The sequence below is a fragment of the Crocodylus porosus genome, unplaced genomic scaffold (assembly GCF_001723895.1).
Source record: "Crocodylus porosus isolate Cpor-Errol unplaced genomic scaffold, CroPor_comp1, whole genome shotgun sequence".
Lineage (NCBI taxonomy): Eukaryota > Metazoa > Chordata > Crocodylia > Crocodylidae > Crocodylus > Crocodylus porosus.
In genome coordinates, this window is record NW_017728947.1 from 86,596,693 (window position 1) to 86,618,158 (window position 21,466).

General features: G+C 41.1%; 1 protein-coding gene and 1 long non-coding RNA gene across 8 annotated transcripts in view; one reads left to right on the plus strand and one right to left on the minus strand.

Moving 5' to 3' along the window:
* The window catches only part of FOXN3 (forkhead box N3), a 319,921-nt gene that overhangs the window by 149,522 nt on the left and 148,933 nt on the right, over nucleotides 1–21,466 (minus strand). For all 7 annotated transcript variants that reach the window (XM_019552393.1, XM_019552391.1, XM_019552392.1 and 4 more), the window contains one exon: nucleotides 11,143–11,279. In XM_019552393.1, the coding sequence (XP_019407938.1) occupies nucleotides 11,143–11,279 (137 nt within the window). The remainder of the gene's footprint in view (nucleotides 1–11,142; nucleotides 11,280–21,466) is intronic.
* The window catches only part of LOC109321672, a 30,055-nt gene continuing 11,883 nt past the window's right edge, over nucleotides 3,295–21,466 (plus strand). Inside the window, exons 1-3 of the long non-coding RNA XR_002104136.1 lie at nucleotides 3,295–3,543; nucleotides 8,241–8,412; nucleotides 10,878–10,970. This is a non-coding gene — a long non-coding RNA (uncharacterized LOC109321672). The remainder of the gene's footprint in view (nucleotides 3,544–8,240; nucleotides 8,413–10,877; nucleotides 10,971–21,466) is intronic.

The window sequence follows — 21,466 nt, forward strand, 5'->3', positions numbered from 1 at the left end:
AAACCGGCACAAAAGGGTATTTCTAAGGTAAACCAAAAACGCAAGTTTCCTCAAAAAAAAAAAAAAAAAAGAAAAAGCAGGAAAACCATGTTGATGGATCTTCTGCTTGGAAAAGTATTGCTATGACAACACGTGTCAGGTATCCAGGTTGTAGCTATACTGGCCTAGACGCAAAAGGAATCAAAACTCAAGGTATCCTATATTAGACCAACTAATTATCTGCAAACATAATTTGAAATAAAATAATTTGTTTGCAAATATCTAGCTGGTCTAATAAAAGATGCTAACTCCTGCACGAGTTTCGATTCTGCTGTGACAATATCACATTTGTTCCAAGGGAAGAATGTACATGGCAGACTGAATAAAAACAGGTACCTACACAGTGCAAATAGTAACCGAGTAAATGACTGAAGAATTTGATTTTTGGCTCTGTGTCCATGTCTTCACACCTGCTGTGTTTATTTTGGGTCAGAGACAAACCTGAGGTAAGCAGGTTCATGCAAGTGACAGGGGGAGTTCAACAGCAGCATCAGTAGTGGTAGATCAGTCACAGAAGTGGATGAAGTCATAGAAGTAAGCTAGTACAGCTTGTGCCAAATCGCTGTTTCGTAGGTGTGCAAAAAAAAGTAGAGAGTCGGGAAAATATAAAAACCTGCATAAGGTGAAACGGAGGAAGCTCTTCAGAGTACGCTACAATTGTTTTGGAAACATCGAAGTTACTCATCCCTGGTGAGTCATTTACAAGCTAGGTATAAAATGTGCATGTTAGCAATTGCTATAGTTATTCTTACTAGAGTCATAATACTCAGCTATTATTTTTATTACAGTAGTGCCTTGAGGACCCAGCTCAAACTTGGGACCCTATTGTGCTAAGTGCTATACATATATAAAATGTAGTAAGCTCTTCAGGTAAGAATTGTCTACTGTATATAAACATGAATGAAACAACACATGGGTGAAGAATACTACTGGGAGTACCAGGGCTGGGCAAGATGGAATAAGAATCAAGAATCAAGGTTGCACGTATATGCTTAGTGTATAATTTGAGACTATCGGTTTGTCATTTTTAAGTCCCAGTGAAAAAAATACAATTATTCACTAACAGACCGCCAGTCTAACGATTCACCACCAGGCCCCAAATAATGGTTGGTCTTGCTAGTTAGTATTTATTACTTAATAATCTGCAAATTCCAGGAAATATAAATACATCTGTATTAATAAAGTCACAGGGCAAAATTGTGTTTATAATAAAAATAACTGGAAAAGCCAAATACCTGATTATTTTGCACTATCTGCCACTATTTTAACTTGTGTTCCTACGTTGTAAACAACGGTAAATTAGTACCTGTTTTTACTTGTGAACTTTAGTTGCTGCAGTCAGTCTGGTTAAGTCAAGGAAAAGAGACTTGCATGCTAGGGGGTCAAATTTTTTGGACAAGAAAAACCGAAATTACAATAATTAGCATCCAAAGAAAACCTGGCCCATCTTAAACCCATCCCAGCTTTCTCCAGAAAGGACATGACCCTAAGCAGTTCTTTCAGGTTGTATTCTTTCATTGACACAGGTTTAAAATGTGCCTCAGAAATATTGCCATGCAAGTGATTTTTTTTACATGGGTTGTGATATATAAAATACCTACACATGCAGTACAAATAGAAATATCTTGAAGAACCTACAAGAAGATAAACCATTTTAAAGCAGAAATACTGATACTGAAAGACAACCATAGGAGAAGCAATTGTAAGTGTTTCTCTAGAAAGTGCAACAGGGTACTAAGAAAAACACCAAGAGAGAGAAATAGGTGATAAGAAAATGTAAATTCTGGACAACTAATAAAAGCCAATAAATCTTACATTTCAAGCTCCTGACTAGTGCTTAGTGAAATGCATTTCTTACAATAACATGCATGAAGGAGAATACCCACAATCATCACCTCATAAATCTCAACAGGGCTTTCACACAACAAGGACACTCCTCCAGAGAGAGAGAGATCGCATTTTTGAAAGAGCAACCCAGATACCACATGAAAAATGGTTGGAGTACAAAAAGAAAACCCCCACAAATTGCACACCATTATTTATAACATACCATCCTTCCCTGGAACCTAGATGGAAAACCCTCAAACAACTGCAATCCATACTAGAAGAAAACCCAATTCTTACAGAAATCTTTCCAGAACCATCCATCCTAGCCTTCAAACAAGCACTGAACCTCGCCAGCCTCATCACTAGAAGCAAATTTCCTATGGCCCAAAGCACACCAAATGAATCCACAGATTGCCAGGAGAAGAAATGTAAAACCTGTTGACATGTCTCCACCACTCCCACAATAACCACAGGCTGCAACAGAACCATCACCATGCCTGGAACTTATACTTGCACCTCCAGAAATGTAATCTCTCTCTCATCCAGTGCACTAAATGCCCTGATGGAAAACACGTAGAAGAAACCAAACAACAATTGCGTACCAGAATGAACGCACATCAAAAATCTATCAAAGACAAAAATACCCAATTCCCTGTGGATGCACACTTCTCACAAGACAACCACTCTCTCTCCAATCTCTCAGTTCTAATCCTCAAAGGGAATTTATAAAAACACCTTTCATAGACAAGCCCACAAACTTCACTTCATCAATCTACTGGATACAAAAAATCATGGACACATTGGATTTATGGCACGCTATAACCTGCCTGACAACCAATAACCACAGGTAATCTATCTGCACTTTACCAGCTACATTCTATCTCCAGGTTAACATTCCTCCTTCCTCTCCACCTATCTGTCCCACACTTTTTGTGTCCCATTCCTTCTGATCCTCACTGCCACATATTTGCATTTTTACAGACTTTCATTTTGTATTTTGGCTTCTTTTTCACCCAGGAGAGCACACAAACAGAGAGAGCAGACTCTCCCTATGCCTGAAGAAGGGTGTTTGTGCCTGAAAGCTTGCAAAGAACATTTCTTCCAACTATTTAGCTGTTCTAATAAAAGGTATCACATTTACCCAAAGAACCTTGTCTTTCTTACGCTAATATACTTTCAACTCCTCTGATCCTTTAAAAACATACTATGTAGGGGTAAGTTAAGTACTGAGGGGGAAGTTGGGAGGGGGAAGATGAGTGAATAGTGTAAAGTATAATGGTATTCTAAAAAGTGACTTTAGACAAAATGCATGGCTTGGCTCAACACGGGGTTGATCTGATTAAATACTCATCAAGTCTCTATCTGCCAGTCCTACAAAGTCAGCCTGGAATCCAAAAGCCCAGCTGGACTGTGACTCCATGCATCAGCAAGCTGACTGCAATATGAGCTTAGTTAACAATCTGTGGATAATGCATAAACCAGATGAGAATCCACCTTGCTCTCCCACAACCCAGTTTCCCTTGCAATAAATATACAGCAAACAGCACAAGTCCTGATCCTGCAGACTTGAGTACTTTATTCACCATTCACCCAATCAAAGTCCACTGAAGGAGATGACAAAAGGCTGATTTTTTAGATCAAAATGTTGAAGTCAACTGGATGATTCAGTGCCAAAAGGTAAGCAGTGTTTAACTCTTTACTCAGCAGGGCCCCAATCCTGCTACATCAGCAGATAAGCCTTAGTTCAATTAAGGAGCTGCTCTGCTCAGAAGAGATAGAACCACTCTATGGAGTTACTTGTCAGAGGAGAGTTAGCTTTAAATAGATGAATACTATTCCTAGAACAGGCAGAATGGGAAACTGCATAATCTTTATTTGAAGTATCCCACTCTACTGGTGTACATTTAAAGCATTTCCCCCCACTCCCTCAGTAACTCAGTGACATAGAACAGAATGTACCAATATTTGCTACCAATAAAGCAAATACAAATGAGCGTAAGATTGGGGAAGACTGATGGTGAAAGGACAAAAATCACCTCTGGCTCCAAGAATCCTACAAGCTGTTTTTTTCCAACTAGATAAAGTGCTATGGGTTAAAGTACAAAAGGTTAACCCTGATCTTAAAAGGACTTCCTAACCTTTAACTATATATTAGAAGAACCAATAGTATTAGTTTTTGAAATAAATATACTTGCTTATACTACTTCCCTCCCCATATTCCTTGGGCTCCAAAAATAATTAATTGAGAGCTGACCTGATACAATACGGAAAAGGGGGAGGGGGAGGAGCTGGAAATCCATCCCAGAATGATTAAAGCCTTACCAGAAAGAGCAAATTGCAACAATAGTTCAGTACAGAGCCAGAAGACTTAAGGAGAAATATACAAGATGAAATATCAAAGCATTCCTTTACAGAACCTACATACAATTGAGCTGGCATCTATAATTATATTTCAAGGTTGCTTTATCACAAGAACTGTAAATATTTAACACACTTCAGATTTCAATCTTTGGACCAAGGCATATTTCTCTTCCATGAGAGAGACTTTTTCTCTAAGATACACAGTATTAGGGAGCAAATACTTCTAATTTATCTCAGATGCTTTGATATTTTAGTCTGTGCATTTTTTTAAATAAGAGCCTAAAAAGGTATGGGGATTTTTCACATAAACAAGCACACTGAAGTGCAATGTTTAACATGTTTACATTGTACCTTTGAAAATAAGATGATTGCATGTGTTAAAGTGGTGACAGTCTGGAACGCTGCAGACACATTTAATCAAATGTAAGTATTGGAAAGAAATGTTCCTATATTGACTGATAGACAAACTGGGATAAATGGACACAAAGTTTTCCAAACTCCCTGGAAATAAAGATCCAAACTTCATGGCTTGGGACATCTGTCTAACTGCAGCCGATGTTACTTTAAAATTGAGCCAGCCATCTACTTGAATCACTTTATAACATTATTTACTATAGGAGCTCTTACAATATTCATGCAGGATATTCTACCATATTTACAAAATCAAGCCAGCTCGTACAACTAGCTAGTAGGACTGTGCAAAATTTTGCTGGCAGTTTTATTTCAATGGTGTTTTGACTTGTCTCCAGCTCCAAAAAGCAAAGTTGAAAAGAAAAAGCTTTGAAACAGCCTTGAAACAAAATGAGGAAAGTCGAAACGTTGTAAAATTTTCAAAACATTTCCGGTTTCAAAGCTCAAGCTGGACTTGCATGCAGGGAAACAGAAACTAAAGTAAGGAGAGGGAGGGGGAAGAGGTGGAAGGAGTGCTCTTATTATTGTGTAGCTGGCCAGTGACTGTCACCCTTCCCTGAGGTCCCTTCCAATCCCCGTGCTCTGGGGGAGGGATGGAAAAACTGCATAAAAGGCAGCATTGTTTGAACTGCCCTGCTTCTTTCTCCCTTGGTGTCAGTTGAGTGAGGGCATACCTTAACACACACACACACACACACACACACACAGTGTCACTGTGGCAGGGCTCGACATGGGGTGTGCCTGCCACTTTATGGGCTGGAAGCCAGCAGCTGGCAGGTGCCTGATTAGGGCAGCCATTTTGGGATTCAGGGCTGCCCATATAAACAGCATTTCACTGCTGGAAGGCCAGGCAACAACAATTGCCTGGCTGCAGGTATCATTTGCAGGTAAGGGAGGAGCTGTAGGGGGTGGTCAGGAGGCTCCTGGTCCTGGACATGACTTAAAACTGCACCCTGTCAGGACTGGATGGCCTGGTGGGGCTCTCAGTGGTACGGGAGCCCCAAGGAAATGCCAGGCCAGTTACCACCCCAGTGAAAGGTGGGCCGGGGTGCCTTAACCCCTACCCCCCACAACCGGGTGGGTTACCCTTTTTGTAGGGTCTGGAAGGTGGACCCCCAGAGGAAGAGAGAGGCCATGGACTCACGAACTTGTCTGAACATTCCTCTGACTGGTCAATGCTGGGGCCAGGACTGGAAGAGTCGAAGGGCTGGGGGGCCCACCGTGAGGGACACCCAAGAGCTGTGGGCCCAGGGTTCTGACTAGCCTGCAGGTGGGCCAGGGTTAGTAGCCCAAGGTCCCGAGGGGACCACACTCATGAGGGGGAAGCAGCTCAGGAAGCTATGTTGCCGAGAATGAAGGTGGATTAGGCTGCCAGAATGGAGGGATCATAGAGGGGTTCAACAGTAGGATTCTGGGGCCCAGCAAGGGGCCGGTGATTGTGAGAACCATGAATGCCATCTGCAAGGCTTGGGCTGCAACGTAGGGGAGGAATGGAGTCACAGATAGCACCCCTGGCATCGGGGCAAGAAATAGTCAGCTTCCCACTTAATCAACATCTATATCCATGCGGTTCAACAAGGAGAAGTGCAGAGGGCTGCACACCTGGGGAGAGGGAACCAGCATTATGGTTATAGGTTGGGGGCCAACCCTCTCAGCAGCACAGAGGCAGAGAGAGATCTTGGAGTCAAGACTGACTCCAGGATGAATACGAGTCGCCAATGCGATGAAGCAACAGGCAGAGCCAACTGCACCCTGTCATGTATCAACAGGGGCGTCACTAACAGGTCCAGAGAGGTCTTGCTTCCCCTCTATGCAGCACTGGTCAGGCCACAGCTGGAGTACTGTGTCCAGTTCTGGGCACCACACTTCAAGAGAGATGTGGAAAACATGGAGAGGGTCCAGGAGGAGGGCCACTTGTATGGTTGGGGGCCTCCATGAGGAGAGGCTGAGGGACCCGAATCTCTTCAGTCTCCGCAAGGAGACTGGGGGGGGGGGATCTTGTGGCTGCCTACAACCTTATCAGAGGCCAGCAGCAGGGACTCGGGGAAAGTCTGTTCACCAAGGCCCCCCTTGGAGTCACCAGGAACAATGGCCACAAGCTGAGGGAGGATAGGTTTAAGTTAGATATTAGGAAGAATTACTTCACTGTAAGGGTGGCCAGAGCCTGGAATAGGCTTCCCAGCAAGGTGGTGCTCTCATCTTCCCTGGAAATCTTCAAGAGGAGACTGGATAGGCACCTGGCTGGGGTCTTATGACCCCTGCCACCTCCAGTGCTCCTTCCTGCCCATGACAGGGGTTCAGACTCAATGATATGTCTAGGTCCCTTCCAACTCATTGATTCTATGATTAATGAATTGCCAACAAGGCATGGTAGGTGAGAAGGCAGGCGGTTAGCTCAAGAACAGGTGGGTGGGCCATAGGGAAAAATCAGCCCCAGGAAGGCCCCTTGTTACAGTCACTCACCCATGTCACAAGTTTTGCCCATCAGCTGCTGGAGGTGCAGAGCCCCAGAACCCAGACTCCCCCTGCACCTATCTTCTTGACAGCTGGCAGGCTTTGTGACTGCAGCAGGGCCTAGCAGGCCTGCAGTTTTCATCCCTGTGCCCCAAGACAGACACAGTCCCACAAGCACCCATGTCATGAGTTTTGCCTGTCAGCAGCCAGAGGTGCAGGGTCTCAGAACCCAGAAGCCCCTGTACTCATCTCCTTGAAAGCTGGCAGGCTTTGTGGCCTCATAAGGGGCTAGCATGCCTGCAGCTTTCACCATGCTGCACCTTAACACGTACACAGTGTCACCCATGTCACAAGTTTTGCTTGTCCACAGCTTGAGATGTAGTTTCCCCCAAACCCCTGCACCATTCTCCCTGAAACGTGGCAGGTTCATGCCCTCAGAAGGGACTACCATTCCTGCAAGTTTGATCCAAATCAGGCCAGAAATGACACAGTTATAGGCTGTTTCAAGCTTCCCCATTATAGCCTATGGGCGAAATGTCAAAACAGCAAAACTGTTGTTTCGACTAAAGGAAACAGAACAGCAGTTTCGAATCAAAATGAAATTCAAAATGAAACGCTGTTCCATCAAATAGTCAAAACGCAAGTTGAAACGGAATGGTGCCATTTCGCACAGCCCCACTAGCTAGCTATTTCTGAAAGAACATTTCACAAGTTAAGTTGCATGCTCAGTAGGCATCACCTGAGGTGCTTATTATGATTCAACACAGTGTCTATGCTCAACTCCCCTCTTACCTGCTATGAAGATCCTAAATGGTACGAGATGTTTATGGCCATTAGTTCCTTTGCAACATCCAAAGAAAACGTAATAGTGGGTCTATTTGCCCCTGTGGGATCTTTCCTTCTGATCCTTATAAGACTTGTCATTCCTTCTATTAATCTACCCCCAGTGGAGGCATTTTAATATAGGTGAATTAAGTCATTCCAGATGTACTTTATTGACTTCAGACAGTGCAATTTCTCGCAGTCTTGAACTGCAATCATCCAGAGTTTATGGCATGTAGTGGAATTCTGCCACACAAGTGTTTTGGAAGATTTCATCTTTGACACCCAGAATCAGGCTTGCATTTGTTATTTGCTAATTTTCCAAGGTAGTACTTTGATGAAGTGACATTGCAGATAGGAATTTACACTCTTTGAAGATTCCTGGCACATCTGAAGACAGAAAATACTGCATATCTAAATGTTTTAGTTATACAATGAGGATTCAACTTCTCTTCCACTAGTTGCTACTTGGAATTCTATGCAATTGCCAGTTTATGGGTAAGTGAGTTCAGCATTAAAATAACGTTACATCATAAAGACCTACTATTGTTAAACTTACAAGGAGTGGTAAGAAATCTGGTGGCAACAGCCATGAAAAAATTAAATTCTTCTCGACTCAGGAGATCAGCAGAAGCAATCATGCTTTCAAAATAAGTTGCAAAAGCATGTGCTTTCAATGCATAAACACATGCATGCCTAATATAGTCAGATTCTTATGTACTCCATAAATGCAGTCAAAGCATGGATCCCAACTTCCTTGCCCTGCTCCTGGTATTACTCTGCATGATGCCTTTCCCATGGGCAGTTACAATGGCTTGCATTAGACCAAGTGACAAAAAGCAAGCACAAGGCTGTACAGTATCAGGGCCGGGGGGGGGGGGGGCTTCTGGTCACACCCTGGCAGTGCAGATATATGTGCCATATATTCCCAAGGCCACCATTCAACACTGCAGGATTATCTTTACAATCAGAAGGAGATTGTTCAATAGACAAGTCTGGGCTTGTCTAAACCAAGGGCATTTGCACTAATGTAATTATATCACCTTCAAGAGTAAACTCCCTCTCATCCAGACAAGCTTTGTCGGCTCCTGAAATCAACATCTCTCAGCAGTGGGACACAAAACAATCATGGATTACCTGAGAATCTCTCCACAGACTGACTTTAACAACAAGACATTTTGCTTTCAGTCACATCATTAAGGGGAAGGGGGGTGGGAACTGAAGTTTAAAATATTTGTGCATAAAATGAACTGGTATTGATTTTTTTAATATGGCAAGTGTTTTAAGTCCAAGGCAGGTTATATTGTTACCAAAGTAGCCTCTCTCAGATCCAAGTCCTACCCCAAAAAAGGCAAAATTTAAGCAAATTCTAGTATAAACTATATCAGGGCAGGATTATCTGGTACCAGGATTAACATAGATCAAAAAACTCCCTCCAAATTCTAGAGCTACTAAGGGTGTAGAATTTAATGCATTAACATTTTATGCAGACATGAAATAAGATTCTACAGATAACACATCTGCATAGATTATGTTCTGTTTCTATTGCTTATGAATATATTCATAATAAAATAAAGCCATTAGGCTTCTGGAAAGAAAAACTTATTTGAATATTTATTTAAACTGCAACTGTAAAATAATCATCCAAATTATTTAACTATTGGAAAGTGTAAAGCACCATCAGGAGACAGAGAAGATATTTGAAAGCTCTAATATTAAACCATAAGGTACTACAGGTCCTCCACTTTACTTTTATCATTATTACTCCATTGCTTTAGCAAGTCCCATATTAATTTGATCTCTTAAAGCTAGATGACCTCAAGTTGTGAACTCATTTAGCATATAATTCTCTTGACTTATTTGGGGAAAAAAAACAAAACACAAAACCAGGTACAGTGTCCTTTTAAAAAACAGTTTCAAACCAACTGTAGTTGCTATGTAGGGTTATTTGTTGCCAAGGCGACAACGTATATCTAAGTACTAATGGCCTGTCCTTTTGCCAAGCAACAAACAGCCTTGTGATGCAACTGCACCTGTCTCAGCTATGCGTTACTATGGAGACATTTGAGTTACTATGGTTACCATCACGCTAATCGCCTAGCAAGGGCAGACATACAGCCGTCTCCTGCGAAAGCCCAGCTGTTCCTCCCAATCTCTGACTGAAGATTGATTGTCTGGCCATGTGATGGAATGCGCTGCTCAGCGGAGATGCACAAGAACTTCATTAACATTACTTGAAAGAAATCACTTTGTGCGTCGCCGCCTCCTTGCAGGACATACATCAGACTCAAAAAAATAAGTTGGAAAAACAAAAATCATCAAAATCACTTATTAATTTGTAATTCCAGTAATTAATGAATTGCTTGCAGGCAGATAAAATTCCTCTTAATTTTATGATGTTACATATAAACACATCACTATGTTTTCAAGATAAAAAGACATTTCTGCTCAAGCCAATTATTTGATAGAGTATATTTTTAAACATTTTCTAGAGCAGCAGCTAAAGGGAACCAGCTGTGTTCAGAACCTAATATCTACCTCCCTCCTTTGTGGATCACAACCTTAAATGACTGCAAGGAGAGATAATTTATTTCGTTAACACTACTTGTAAGCAATGGCCAGATAAAATGCACCTGTTTCATTCTTAAATGAGAGTGAAAGACTATTGGTCTCCATTGTACACCTTTGAGACAAACCTATGTGCACACACTCATCTACAAGGCATGTAACCACAACAAAAGGAACTTTAAAATCACCTAGACGCCAGGTTTGCATGGACACTGGATACCTGCACTAACAACACAGTTGTGGACTGAGTAACAAGCTAGAAAGAAAATAATTAACTAGCACCCTACTAGTGCAACTGCTGTATTTTTTAATCTATTGAAACTGGATAAACTGACTTTTCAAAAAAACCCCATTTGCTTGTGCACACACTAATTTTAAATATTTTCTCTACTGAGATATTCTGTAACTTATCCATGGGAAACACTGAAAGTTGAGATTGACGGAAGTATCAGAACCATCACATTGCTGACACGCCAGAGAACAGAAAGGTAAGGAATACCGGAGCGTGAACCAAGAAATTGACTGATTATTATAATACGCAGCAAGTTACCATATTTTCTTAATTATTGTGATTTATTATATTTGGTATCTTAGCCAAGATCCATAAGTACAGCTGGATGAAAAACAACAGCAGTTGTAAAATGTGTCTAGTTTTCTTACCTTTGATATGCCTGAGGAGATGTGGGAGGTGTATTGAACACATGCGAATATGGGTGATAGGGTGTCTTTTTCAAAGCCTGAATAAGATTTTGTCTATACTCTGGGTCTATACACCACAAGGACCCCTTTCCAATACTCTGCAAAGAAAAAGAATTTAAAAAAATAAATACTTGATTTAGCAACATAGCCATATTTATAATTAGGAAAAGCAGTGGATTTACATATTACTTGCCAAAAGATAACTGCTCTAGTTATAGTATATTTTTAAATTTTATTCTTGCAACCAAAATTTCAAGAAAAGACAGAACCATGCACACAAACTGTAGTCACCTTTACCTTCTCATTTTAATTAAACAGATTCAGTAATATATTGTAATTTCCCCACATCCCCCAAACTGGAAAAATCACATACACTATGTTATAAATATTCACTATAGTTATACGTTATACAATTATTAAGTTATATTCTTAAATGTCAGCTTTGGGGATACATAAATTTGTCTTTGAAAGGGAAATAAAACATTATTTTTCCCTTTTGCTGCAGTAAAATAAACCTAACAAACCCATTTATAATAAGAATTTAAACAATTAGCAATTCATCAACCAACTGACACCAGTTTACTACAAATCTATCTAACCTTTTCTCTGAGGAAAAAAACCTTCAAAAAGCCTCCCCCCACAAGCCCCAGTACCATCAGTGTGTCAACCATTTAAAGGTGTTGTGAAATCTTGATGGTTAAGTAAGTCTTCACTTTAGTTACCTCTCCAGACCTACTGAGCAACTCACTCCATTAGTCAAACTGTAATGGCAATGCCTACACACATTTAATGTTTATTCTGCTGTTCAAAGCATAGTCCTCTCTCTAGTCTTAGCACCAGGAACCTCAGAGTGTAGATATTTTAAACTGTTCTGTTTGCACTCTTAAAAATATTAATAATTTTAAACATCCCTAAATCGATTAGGAAGAGAGAGAAAAAAGTGGCCGTCTAAAACACCCCCCAAAAAACTATCACAAATCAAAAGTCACTTTACCAAGATACCGACATCTGTTCAAAAAACAGGTCAAATAAACTGCAGTACTACTTACTGATTGCTGAAGAAGTTGCGGGCTTTCTAGTCAGTTTGATAAGTTTTTTAGTAAATGTTTCCAGAAGGGGAAAAAATAGTTAAGTTACACTAAAACCTGCTTTTCTATCAGGTAGGTAGGTAGTCATCTCTTTCTACTACTACAGCTTACATTAGTAAACCAAGATCCTCACTACACTGAAGTTAAATGTATGCAGCGGAGGTTTAGGTTTAAAAGAAACAAAGAAAATCCTATGAAGACACTAAAATTAAACATGTGGCTTTCAAATCTAAGAGGGGGGGGGAAAAAACAAAACACACTTCCGCTTTTGAAAGATTATCATATTTGTGAAACATTATCAACTTTCCAAGTGTTGCCCTATTATACGAAGACATTTCAAGGGGCTTTACCCAACATTCAAGACGCTTATAAACCCTCCCCCAAGCTTACCGACTTCAGATCCTGATCCTGCGACAGACCCTGCAAAGCAGACTCTTGAGCCAATACAAAACTGCTCTGACTTCAACGAGCTTGCCTGTGGCATCAGTTAGCTGCCTGCGTGGAGCTCAGAGCAGGGTCTGAGTCTCTTCTTAAAGAACACAGGATACAAAGTCTGAGCACTCATTTCATGTCTCTCAGACTGCCTGATCTTGTTGCATCCTACCTCCCATGCCTTTGCCTAAAGTTGCCTTAACTGGAAAAACCATACTTTACATTTTTCTGTAACATGCCTACCACTTCGCAGGCATGCCACAAACAAGTACAAACCACAAGTATGCCCTCTTTTACTGAGGACTGAGAAGAACCCAAGATCCATGACCCTGTTCTTGATGAACTTTCTAGATCAATCCTGGGCTTCATACATATATATTGTGCCCATGTATTAACAAGAGCACTAATAAGGGAATGGCCTGGTGCTTGCTTTACAGTTCCCAGTTTTCAGAGTTAAAAAACATGACTATTTAAGAACCCAGAATTAAGCCCTGAGCTAATACATGCCCATCTGATACTTGTAAGTATCAGAATCATAGGAAATCATAGGAAAGTCAGGCTGGAAGGCACTTCATAAGATCATCTAGTCCAGCCCCCAGCTCAGGACAGAATCGTCCCTGACCAAACCATCCCAGCCAAGTGTCCATCTAACCTGCTCTTGAAAACTTCCAAGGATGGAGAGTCCACAATTTCTCTAAATAGCCAGTTCCAATGCTCAGTCATCCTCACAGTCAGAGGGTACATCTACACATGCAATCAATGTGAGTGAATATACTCAGGCTCAATCTCAGCCAGAGTAAACTAATTCCAACATCACCATCTACACATGTGTTTAAGTGCAGTCATTTACTGCATTGCCAGATGGTATCAGGCAGTGCAGTAAATTAATCTATTGAACCCTAATTGCCACACACGTCTGCTGTGTAGTAAAGCCTCTTGTGTTGATGCACCCAGAAAGATCTTTCTAATCTCCAACCTAAAACTTTCTTTGCTGAAGGCTTGAAGCCATTGCTCCTTGTACTGTCCTCTACAGTCACAGAGACAAACCCATCTCCATCCTCTCTGCAATCATCCTTTAGATAATTGAAAATGGTTATCAAGTCCCCTATCTGTCTCCTCTTCTCCAGACTAAAGAAACCTAGCTCTTTCAGCCTTTCTGTATAAATATTGCATCCCAGGCCTCTGATCATTTTTGATCGTCTTTGATGGACTCTTCCCAAACTGCCCACATCTTTAAGATGCGGTGCCCAAAACTGGGCACAGTACTACAGTTGAGATCTCACCACAGTGCTGAACAGAGCAGAAGAATCACTTCTCTTGATTACCAAGTGATACTCCTGGTGATATCACCTTGTATACTCTTGGCCACTGTGCTCAAAAAGACCACAATGTTGGCTCACATGCAGCTTGTGGCCCACTGTAACCTCCAGGTCCTTCTCTGCAGTACTACAGCCTAGTCAGTCATCCCCCCCCCATCTGTATTCGTGTATGCAATTATTTCTTCCAAGTGAACAACTTTGTCCTTGTTGAACCTCAGCTGATTGACTGCAGACCATTTCTCCAGTCTATCCAGCTCATTAAAATCACTTGCCAACGTTAAACTAACATACCTAAAATTTATGTCAAGTTATTTTAAAACACCACAGCAGTAACAGCAATATCCAACTCTTATGTAGCTTATAATCAACAGTAGATCTCAAACCATTCTACACAGAAAATCAGTGTCATTTTACAGATAGTTAAACGAGTCACAGAAACATGAAGCGATTTACAGAAGACCACCCAGCAGGCCAACAGTGAAATGAGGAATAGAATCCGTCTCCTTATTCCCTGAGAGATACTTTATCCCAGTGGTCACCAACCAATGGATCTTGATCCACCAGCAGATCTCAGAGCCTCCTGGAGGCGATCCAAGGCCGGCATGGAGGGCTGAGTGCCCGTGTGGCCCAGCCCAGCAGGTCAGTCTGTGGGGGAGGGAAGGGGCGGGGGCTAGACTGAGGCCCCCACAGTGAGGGACAGTGCCACAGAGGCAAGAGCAGGGTTAAGTTGAGTGAGGCCCTGGCCAGGTGGGACTTACCTGCTGGGGAGGCACGCCCCTGTAGACGTAATTGGCTTACTTGACTAGAAAAACATACAAAGACCAGACGTGCTGATACTGCTTAATTCAAATGTTCTGAGATAACCCAAGGAATGCAGGAATGCGGATTCCTTACCTTGATATCTTGCCCTATGCATAGATAGTTTGTTTAAGTAAACTTTCTAAGTTTCTGTGTAATTTACTATTGTTTTGTTTCTCCAAGGTGTATTTTTTTTTATCTCTTTCTCTGTCTTAAGTATAAATATGCTTGTAACCTTAGAGAGTCTGAGAAATCCTTTGAAACAGACAAGTGGGTGATTCCCCTTGCTGTATGGAATTCTCCCTGTGATCACAGTATAGCCTTAAATAAAGAAAAGCTGGCTCTGTCAGTTCTGATTCAACCACAACACGAAGTTTGATTTCTTCTACACCCCCAAATAATTTTTTCTCCCTCTGCCTTAATCTGCTCCTCCCCTTTCCCTCCCCACAGACTTACCTGCTGGGTGGGGGGTAGAAAAAGGGTGGTGGCAGCACACGGTAGATCTTGGGTTGCCTTTAAATGCCAAAGGCAATCTCCTACTTAAAAAGGTTGAAGACCACTGCTCTATCCTCTAGGTAGAGTGAGAGCTATGAATCTACCCTTTTTACATAAAAGTTGGCAGAGCACAACTATTCCCTAGAAACAATAGCATAGAAAACATGTAACTTGAGAAAACTTCCCCGTGTTAAGAACCGTTAGTCCTTACTTTATTACTGCCATCTTCACTTTAGCATATTTTTCTCTCATATATAAGTATACATGTTTTTGGTCAATGCAAAAAGAGGAAATAAACTTTACATACAGTGTGAATATAGCTTCTCTTACCATACAACACAAAACATTTGCATATGCAGAACTCAGAATAATGTTGCTATACAAGCTACCTCAATAAGCTTGCAACTTGAGGCTCCACAGGGAAGCAGTATACCTGTGCCTTCATGCAACACCTGAACTGTCAAGTGATGTTTTACATTTGACCTTCAAACATTCTACCAGATCCTGAGCAGCTGCTCTGAACACAAAAGGGCTGTTTGAAAATTTGCCTATGCAGAAATGAACTGATGTTTGCAAATCAGTTTCATAATTTGATTGTAATTTACACTTGATAAAGCACCAAAAGGGGGTTACAACATTGTTTATCCTGCCATGAGTTTCAGGAAACAGCTATGGCAATACAAGTTTCTTTAACAGTGTCATTAAATTAAAACTTAAATGCCTGTATTTTCAGATACAGGACACTCAACATGCATTAGAAAAGGGTAAACTAATAAGTTAATCTGAAGTGGAAAGTTTTGCAAACACAAAAGCTGGCTTCTACAAGGTGACATGTGTCCAATAACCAGGGACCTACCTAAATTGTGTGGAGGAAAGGCACTGCACAGCACCTCCTTTAATCTTGCTCTCTTTGCTGAGCACCCCTCCATCCTGGCCATTCCAACTGGCAGCCCTGCCACTGATTGGCCAGGAGGCAAAAAAAAACATGGTTTTAAATATTCTGCAGTTTTTGCCTCCTACCTGATCAGCAGCAAGCAGGAGCACCAAGACTCCTCTGCCAATCAGTGGCATGGGGTAGAGGGGAGGATGTGACAAAAAGAGAAAAATTAAAGGAGCCGCTGCATAGCACACTTCCACCACAATTTAGGTAGGTCCCTAACAATAACATGAAGTGAGAGCCAGCAGTTGAAAGGGCTGAGTACAAAAGAGGGAAAACCCACCAAAGATCTAAAGATATTAAGAATAGGGCAGGTAGCAAAATGAGATTGATCCAGTAAAAAGACTGAAAGCCTTGTATTTAAATGGGAGGGAGATTCCTGGGACTATTTCTTCTAAGGCAGCACATGAATAGACAAAACAATTATAGTACTTCAAAGGGCAGGGGGGCATGGAGAGAGATTTACTTAAGTTCAGCTGAATATACTCTAACTGTGCTGTCTGCCCACCTTGATCCTGTGGAAAGAACAGGTCAGCTTACCCCCAAATGAAACAAGGTTGAGGAGTAGTTAACGTTGGATTAAGCCACTGTGTGTTCAAAAGCATTAAGTTCGCTTTCTGCTTTAGAGTAGTATAACTGCGCCTCCAAGAGCAGGGTAATAGCTGACAGCAAGACAGATATATCTAGTAATTTGCCATAAATAAATACCTAGCTACTAAACAGCCAATCACTATTATGTAGTCTATGGAATTTATCAAGGGCCACATGTTTCAAATGGGAAGGAATGAATTAAAGTGGACAACATATGTAAAGACTGGCACACACAACAGGGAACTACTGGTGGCAGTCTGTACACCCCAAAAACCACATATAATGAGTCAACATTAACATATCGTAAAGACTGAAGAAAAGATGGCTACAATTAATTATTTTGTAAGAATTCTATCAGTTTTATTTTAAAAGCATTAATACCAAGTGGAAGGAAAGGTTTGGATGGTTCTAAGGAGTTATAACCCCCCCCGATTTTTAACATTTGCTCATAAGGGACAAAATTTAGTAACTCTTTATACCGCCTTTAAATTACTTCTCATCCATGATTTTTAACTAAAAGAACAGAAACTTAAGACGTGAAGGTCTAATCCAGAGGGGTGCAAGGATCCCCACAGTTAGTTAAGGAGTAGACCAAATGCCTACCAAGGTTAATGGGAGGTGAGAGTCCTACGGCAGCTGTTGGCAACCTTTCAAGAACAGGGGTCCAAATTAGAAGCATTGAAAATTAGGCTTAGAAAAGGCCTCAGGAGGTCATAGTTCAACCCCCTGCTCAAAGCCAGACCACCCCCAGAACATCCTGGCCAAGGCTTTGTCTACCTAAGTCTTAAAACCCTCCAAGGATGGAAATTCCGCAGTCTTCCTGGGTAGCCTGTTCCAGTGCTTTACTACTTACCTAGTGAGAAAGTTTTTCCTATTATCTAACCTCAAACTTCCTTTGCTGCAACTTGAGACCACTGCTCCTTGTTCCATTATCTGCTGTCACTGAGAATAGTCTAGCTCCATCCTTTTTGGCACCACCTTTCAGATAGTTGAAGGCTGCTATTAAATCCTCTCTCAGTCTTTTCTTCTCCAGATTAAAATAAGCCCAGTTCCCTCAGCTTCTCCTCATAAGTTATACAACCTGGCCCCGTTATCATTTTCATTGCCCTCCACTAGACTCCTCTCCAATTTGTCCAAGTCCTTCCTGTAGCAGAGCCCAAAACTGGACACAGTACTCCAGATGTGGCCTCACCAGTTCCCTCATTCAACCTAGTATGCAGTTAGCCTTCTTCACAACAAGAGCACACTGTTGGGTCATAGTCAATTTACTGTCCACTGTAACCCCCAGGTCCTTTTCTACAGAACTGGTGTTTAGGCAGTCAGTCCCCAGCCCATACTGGTAGATGGGATCATTTGGTTCCAAGTATACGGTTTTGCATTTGTCCTTATTGAACCTCATGAGTTTTCTTTTGGTCCAACCCTCCAATTTGTCTAGGTCTCTCTGAATCCTAGTCCTACCCTCCAGGATATTTACTACTCCCCCCCCACCCCCCAGCTTGGTGTCATCTGCAAACTCTCCAAGGGTGCAGTCCATCCCATCTTCCAGGTCACTGATGAAGGTTTTGAACAAACTTGGCCCCAGGACCAACCCCTGGGGCACTACACTTGATACCGGCTACCAACTAGTCATTGAGCCTTTTCAGCCCAACAATCCAGCCAGTTCTCTATCCAACCCAGTCCAGCTCAGGCTCCCTTAGCTTGCTTGAGAATATTGTGGGAGCTCAGCACAGCTGTCTGAAGACAGGTTTCCACTTGTGACCCCTTGCCATCAAATTGCTGCCAATGCATTCCCAACCCAGCTGCCACTTCCCCATTGCTGAACTGCTGCAGACACCTATCTTTACCGGTGTAGGAGTAATTGAATTGGGCTTCTGACCTATTTGATAAAAAAAAAAAAACAGACAGAGACTAGAAGTGCTGATACTGCTTATTTCAGTTAAATATTTTGAGATAATGAATTCTACGATGCTTTTTTATCTATGATATATCACCCTGTGTACGGATGTTGTTTATTTTTCTTTCTGAAAAACCAGAAACTGACAACTATTTCTATAAGCACAGTGTTTCACTCTTCTTTAAGTAAACAGCCTGTATGTCTCTGTGTGTGTTAACGACCAGTGATTTACTGCCCATCGTATTTTTTTTTCCTCTTTCTCTGTCTTAAGTATAAATAAGCTTGTAAACTTAGAGAGTACGAGAAATCCTTTGAAACAGACAAGGGTGATTCCTCTTGCTGTATGGAATTCTCCCTGTGATCACAGTATGGCTTTAAATAAAGAAAAGCTGGCTCTGTCAGTTCTGATTCAACCACAACGCAAAGTTTGATTTCTTCCATGCCAGCCAGATGAAATTGCTTGGAATCTGCATTCAGTCTATAGGCTGTAGATGGACAATCCCTGTCCTACAAGATTATAGCAATTAAACAAAAGGAAGAAGATGTGTTGTTTATTAAAATATATTAGGTTTTCTGAGGCTCTCATTTACATCCAAGTCAGAAATAGTTCCACTGAAGAAAATGGAATCGCACCACTAAAAATAGCAAAAGCAAAATCAGCTAGTACATTTATTAAAAGAAACACAAAAAATGGTTCTCTTAAAATCTTCAGCCTTGTGTGCAGGCAGAGAGAGACACCAAACAAACAAGCTTTTAGGACCCCGTGCCTCTTATTTAAAAAACATATACCTTTGTTATTTTGAAAACAGCAGTCACAGCAAATCCAGAAAGATATAGATAAAAAGAAGTGAAGTTCCATTCAGTTGCAGATTTCCTACTCAAGAGCCCCAGGTGTGAAGAGCTTCTTGACTGTGAGTTTAGCTGAAGCACTAGTTTTCCAAGTATAGTGTAGTCATAAGAAAGGAGGGGGGGGAAATCAATGGAATTTAGACCAATCGCTTAGTGATTAATTTCTATCTTATGACATTTGGCGTGCTGCTCCACTGACTCCTCCAACCCAGAAGTCAATAGCATCTCCAATAAAACAGCAGAAAGGGAGAGAAAAAAAATCCTCAGATTACATTTGTCTCCTAGGCAACAAGTGCTAAAGAGTGAATAAGGACTCCCTGATAATCTCAGTGCTGGAATGCTTCATACTCCCTAACAATGCATCCTCTCAAGGCAAGATACTATAACCTCATCCCCTTCTGCTGTTCACAGGTTACTGTTTTACAGGAGTGGACAAGGGTGAAGACACAGGGAATGAATGCTATGAAGCATCTCCTACATAATATCCATGAGCAGAATAATCTTTTTCAAACAGTTTTTTTCCTGTTAAAAATATCTTAACAGATTAACATTTGGAAAGCCATCCATGCCAATTTATGCTCTTAAGAAATATGTATCAATATATTTAATTTCTCTGAAAAATTACTGCGCCTCCTTCCTTCTGCCAGCATATATATGTATGTGTGTTCTAATCTGCATGCTTAATTGATTTTTTAAAAAAAGAAGTCATTCAGTTTTGGTTTCAATTGCAAGAAAAATGAGAAGAGAAATTATTCATCTCTAAACCTATTATTTAAAATATGCTTGCTGTAAAAAGATGCAGGCCAAATCACTTAAAAATATATTTTCATATATATGTGAAAGATACATAACCACACCCACTTGTCTACAATTTTTTTTTTTTTGGAATATATAGAAAAGTTACTTATTTTAAAGGACCTACTCTACAAGCTAGTATGCAAAATCCCAGTATGCTTGGTCATCTCATAAGCATATAAAAGCTGAAGTATGAGCTCCTTACTTTATATATTATAGGGAAGACAGTGCCTTTTAGAGTTACTTGACATGTCCATCATTACACCTTGTTTTCACCTTTACAAGTTTTCAGTATTACATGCTTCGTGTCTAACCCAGGCTGATATCTTTTTTTTGGTCAAAACATGCCCAAGTTGTTTCCAAGAACAAGGCTAAGGAAAGATATTTTCCCCATGTAATCTTCTGCACAGCCATCTCACAGACAGGTAAGATGAGATAAATAGTTCAGGTAATGGCCTTAATAAAAAGAAAAGAAAAGGATATTTATTCTACTATTAGAGACAGAAAGAAAGGGTGGGACCATTTTGTCTTTGGTGACAATACTTGAAGAGGTTAGATACTTTACAATTCAGAAGCAGACAGCAGATTCTGAGCAGCGTTAATCAGGAATAAATCCAACTACTTCACTGAAAAATGTTCCAGATCTACACTTACTCTGATATTTATTCCAGGCAGATTTCTGAGCTCTGGGAGCAATTACAAACTTAAGAAATGGTAGTAAGAACAGCATTTGATTCAGCAGCTTCATATCACTATGAAAAGAGACATTTTCCTGTTTGGCAAGTACAACACAGCTCAAACCCCGTTAAGATTGATAGCTCATAGCCAGGGATCCGGGTTTTCTGTTCCTCCCATGGAAAAACACAGAACACAACAGGTTTTATCTTTTACCAGGGGCAAACGTGGATTTCTAATTTTACCAGAGAAACTCACATAGTTTGCAGTTTTGCAATGAGCTCTCTGCAGGCTGGCAGACTTACAGCTTGGCAGGGTCCTGGGGAGGAGGGTAGTCAGGCGGGGGCACCAAGTGCATTTGTATGCACGTGGCCTAGGCAGCCTGGACCAGCTCCTGCAGGTAAGTTGGGGG